This window comes from Mandrillus leucophaeus, unplaced genomic scaffold, assembly GCF_000951045.1.
Source record: "Mandrillus leucophaeus isolate KB7577 unplaced genomic scaffold, Mleu.le_1.0 Scaffold705, whole genome shotgun sequence".
In the NCBI taxonomy this organism is placed as follows: Eukaryota; Metazoa; Chordata; class Mammalia; order Primates; family Cercopithecidae; genus Mandrillus; species Mandrillus leucophaeus.
The window spans coordinates 152,366-157,316 of record NW_012107642.1 but is presented as its reverse complement, the minus strand read 5'-3'; the positions used below and the strand labels follow the sequence as shown (position 1 = coordinate 157,316).

General features: G+C 48.9%; 1 protein-coding gene across 1 annotated transcript; it reads right to left on the bottom strand.

Moving 5' to 3' along the window:
- Positions 1-580: 580 nt before the first annotated feature.
- On the bottom strand, positions 581-2,227 carry LOC105528157 (putative UPF0607 protein ENSP00000382826). The gene is given in 4 exon segments (XM_011964769.1): positions 581-1,125; positions 1,128-1,591; positions 1,593-1,785; positions 2,161-2,227. Coding segments are annotated over 4 exon segments (1,269 nt in total).
- Positions 2,228-4,951: the final 2,724 nt, after the last annotated feature.

The following is a 4,951-nucleotide window of genomic DNA, read 5'->3' as shown; positions in this document are numbered from 1 at the left end:
GGCATGCTAATGTTAAGCTTCAAAATGGTGTGCTTCTGCTGTAAAATTGCAGCTAAGTCTTTTCAAGGTAGCAATACCATTCAGGTTGCTCAAATGTTTTGATTGGATTAAAATAAAAACTTCTGGAAACAAATCTATTTACAAAGTCCATGCAATCCTTCAGATATGTGTGTTTTTTCTCTCCCTAGCTTTCTTTTTCTTTGAAAAGCAGTGCCTTGCTCTCCTTTTTCTGAGACAGAAAAAAAAAAAAAAAAAAAAAAAAAAAAAAAAAAAAAAAAAAAAAAAAAAAAAAAAAAAAAAAAAAAAAAAAAAAAAATCAATGATCAACAACAGTCTAGTACTCAAGAACAACCTAGAAATAACAAATCAGTCTGTGTGTGTGACAGAAAAGGAGAGTGTATGTGGTAAGGAAAGTTGCTACCGTTTCAGACTTCCACAGGGCAATTATAACAAACAGTGGGCAGCCGGGCAGAGGCCCTCCTCAGTTCCCAGATGGTGCGGGGACCAGGCCGAGACGCTCCTCAGGTCTCAATCTCTTGACCTCGTGATCCACCTGCCTCGGCCTCCCAAAGTGCTGGGATTACAGGTGTGAGCCACTGTGCCCGCCCTGCCATGTCTTCTTTCTCCGCCCAAGCGGTTGTTTTCGTCTCCTGGATTTTGATGTTCTACTTAATACCCCCATGTTCTTAACTATGTTGCCCTGCTGGAGGCGTCTTTCCCTTTGGGAAGCCTGACGCAGCTCCAACAGTGCCTCAGGAGACAGGCAGGGAAGCTTAGCAGGTGGGGACAGCTCGTCTCTATCCCACCTCAATTGCAGGGGAGGGGTCGGTGGCAGCGGCAGCGGTGGCCCTGACAGTTTTCTTTTGCGGGACCTGTGGCTGACAGCTCTGGGTGGAGAAGAGCCACTTGATGCAAGAGCTGCAGGATCCTTGCGCTGTAACTCCTTCCCCACCATCAGCAAGCCTGGAGAGCTGGGCAGGTGGTCTTTACCCAGCACCTTCAAGGCCGCCTTCTCTGGACACAGGAAGCAGCGCGGAACTGGGGCAGGGAGCACTGTTGGAACTGGGTCAGGCTTCCCAAAGGCAAGGACGCCTTCAGCACGGCTGTGTGAGCTGGAGACTCCACGCCCTTGGAGTAGAAACTCACTGCATGCCCCTGGACCTTGTCAGTCTGGTTCTTTTCTGTCAAGCCCTTGAGATGGACATTTCCCTCCAAGGGCCTGGGACTGCACCAGGAGGAAGTGAGGTTTCCTTGAGTCTCTAGGGGCCTGAAGGTGGAGGCTGCATCCCCATTGCTACGGGGGTGCCTTTTATTGTCCTCCTGCCCCTGGGTCTCTACCTGATCCACCTCCAGTGGTTCTTGGGGCTCTTCCTCTGCCCTCACCTCTGTCTTTGGAAGCGTGGCTGGGATCGGGGTCAGATTCCAAGACCTGATCACCTGCTCATCTAGCGAAGGAAGTTGGAGGTTAAGCTTGCGTCTGACACTAGGGATCCTCACGCGGCTGAGGTGTCCGAACATCATGGAGTTGCGAGCAGACAGCATGGGTTTCTTCCTTGAGGGGAGCTTCCAGACCGTAGAAGGCAGGACCTCCAGTGCCCGTGTTCCGAAGGAGAAGACACAGCCTTGTAGGGGCGCTGTCGCACCTGGCTGGAAAAGAAGGCCCAGGACCTCTCAGAGGGTAGAAGAGGAATTGGGAAGAGTACAGGGTTCCCCGGACAGGCACAGGCGCAGGAGCGGAATGGGGATCCCCGCCAGCTGGGAAGGCCTCACTGACAAGACAAGCAGATTGCCAATGGCGTTGCCGGGACCTGTGGAGAAACCAGGAACAAAATATGCTTAGACAAGCACGTTGCCTATGGCGTGGCCGAGACCTGCAGTGGAACGTTGGGAGGTCGAGGCGGGTGGATCACTAGGTCAGGAGATCAAGACCATCATGGCTAACATGGTGAAACTCCGTCTCTACTAAAAATACAAAAAAAATTAGCCGGGCGTGGTGGCAGGCGCCTGTAGTCCCAGCTACTCAGGAGGCTGAGGAAGGAGAATGCCATTAACCCAGGAGGCAGAGCTTGCAGTGAGCAGAAAGCATGCCAGTGCCCTCCAGCCTGGGCGACAGAGCGAGATTCCGTGTCAAAAAAAAAAAAAAAAAGGTTAGAAGAGCAAGTTGCCTATGACGTGGCCGGGACCTGCAGTGGAACCAGGAACAAAATATGCTTAGTGAATTGCCCATTTTGAGCGAATTGTGCGCGGACGAAAGTGAGGGTCAGAAGCGGAGAGGATACTCCTTAGTCACCCACTTCTCTGTGGCCTGCGTGCACTGGGCACCTGGGACATCACAACTGGGCTGGTGGTAGAGCCAGGGTGTGGAGGAGTGCGCAGGTGAGGGCGCCTACGAGAGGAGTCAAAGGGCAAAGGGCTAGGCCCCTCCACTGGGCCAGCTGGACTCTAGCCTCAGGGACGTCTTGCTCCTGGGGTTAGGTGTGTGGCCCTGGATGGGCCCCGCTGTGGAGCTATGGGGGGTGCAGGGCTGATCCACCAGAGCCCTTCCTGCCTGGCGCCTGGCCTAGGCGCTGGCTAGCACGCAGTGGACCTGTCTTGGCCAGCCCTTTCCCCTGGGTTACAGGGTCAGAACCTGCTGGAAGCACAGCACAGGACCAGCCAGATCCCACCAGGCTCCCCCGGCGCCTCTCCAGTGCCTCTGTGCCTCCTGGAGCCAGGTCTGCCTTCTCCATGGCCGCTCTGGCCTCGAGAGCTGCCACCCTCACTGTGCAGTTTTCCAAGTAGAGGACGTGGTGCCCTGACCTGACTGGATGCTGTCCTTTACCACATCCCTTCCTGGCAGGCAGGGTCTCCACTTCTTTTTACAAATTTGCCTGAAACCGTTCCTCAGGTCATTCAGGTGGTCATGGCCCAGCCACTCTGTGATTCCACAGCTGGCACTCTGTCCTGTGTGCCTCCTGATCATGGATACAGGATGTATTCTTATTTTTTCCTGCAGTCCTGGGGTACTTAGCACTGTGGCATATCTGTAATAAGCACATGCACACCTAGAAGGAGGTCTTCAACATGTAAGTTGACCGTGGTCCACTCTGGGCTCCAGTCCTCTACGAAGATGTAGGGCAGGGACTACCAGTTGTCAGCACAGCACCATCCCACATTGCTCTTCCAATGGAGCCTTTCAGCCCAGATATTCTTCTTTGTCTGGTGGGAAGGATCCAAGTATGTAAAGATGATGTTCTAGATCAGCTTTGGTCTATCCTAAAAGAAATTCACCAGTGGATTATTCCATATAGATAAAATTCAGTTTCTCTGGTCTTCCTAGAATGTGTCTAGAAAGCAAGTATATTATTTATTTACAAGTTAATAGTGGGTTAATGTTTTGGACTAAAATATGACCAACATAATTTGGTCATTGTGAGCATGCCAGCTCGGTCCACTCTTCACCACACATTATGATACCCTAAATATAACTTTAGATTTTCTTATCCCCAAGAGAAGGACATACTCTTGGGTGTCTGGACTAGTGAAACATGTATGAAAAAATATTCGGCCACTTTACATCTTTTTATTGGAGAATTGGAACCATCTATATTCAAAGATATTATTGAAAGGCAAGAAGTTAAAAAAAAAAAAAAAGAAAGAAACAGTGCAGAAAACATGATTGGGGAAAGGTGAGGGAAAGTACCAATTCCACCTAAAATTATGAAAACCCTAGAGTTTGTATTTAGCTGGCTTCCTCCCAGCTTCTTTGTGTGGCCAGCTCTGCTGTCTTCCTCACCTTGCTGACACTGAGCAGATCTGTGTGTCTCTTTGCTGCTGCACAGGGACACAGGATCAGTCAGTAACAAGATCAGAGGCAGCAACAGTGGATGCCTGACTTGGGGTTCATTGAGTATGAGTGGCTAAAAGCTAGGGCTTTACAGCAAGCAGCAAAACAACTCAAACTTCTCGCAGGTAACAAAAGACAATAGATTTGGAAGTCAAATAGCTGTGATTTCTAATCCAGACTTCCTAGCATGGCCTTAGAGAAGTGTCTAACTCTTCGTATCCATTTTTCTCATCTAGGGGAGCACAAGAAATGAACACTTAGCACAAACATATTATTGTGACAATTACATCAGGTAAGCCATAGAAATGACCTAACACGACGGCTTAAACATGGTAGGCACTTATACACCTGATCTAAGTGGTATTAGGAAAACAGGGGGTGCTCTTTGCTGTACTAATTATTCATATGAGGATTTAGAGCCTGCTAAAAGCAATGGTAGCATGTGGATTTGTGTGTAACTCTGAGTGATTGACAACATCTGCTTGGAGAAATGGGATGAGAATGATTTTGAGAAAGGCTCAGCAAGAAATAATGTGGTGTTTTGAGTGAGAAAAGAGAGAATGGGGCCAAATATGCCAAATACGCTATTTCACAGTTAGCACCAATAGACAAATACAAATAAATAAAACTAATACACAATAATATACATATCTGATCTTCAAGCACAACATGACCTAGCAGGCAATAAACACCAGTAAACTGTCTGGGTGCAGTGGACAGGAGCTCAAGAGTAGCCAGGGCAACATAGTGAGACTCCATCTCCACAAAACAATGTGTGTGTGTGTGTGTGTGTGTGTGTGTGTGTGTGTGTGTGTGTTAGCTAGGCATGGTGGTGCACACCTGTAGTCCCAGCTACTTGGGAGGCAGAGGTGGGAGATCACTTGAGCCTGGGGAGTGGTCCAGGCTCCAGTGAGCTATGATCATACCACTACACTCCAACCTGGGTGACAAAGCAAGACGTTATTTCCAGACAAATGAACAAACAGCCAACTAAGTATTATAAAAGCTATCATACTTTCTAGTACCTGAATAATCTGGGCAAATACTGTTGGCATGCCAATCACACAAGGGAGTGTCACTGAAAGCTTCCTAAAGGGACAATGACAAATAGCCATGTGGAAGGCA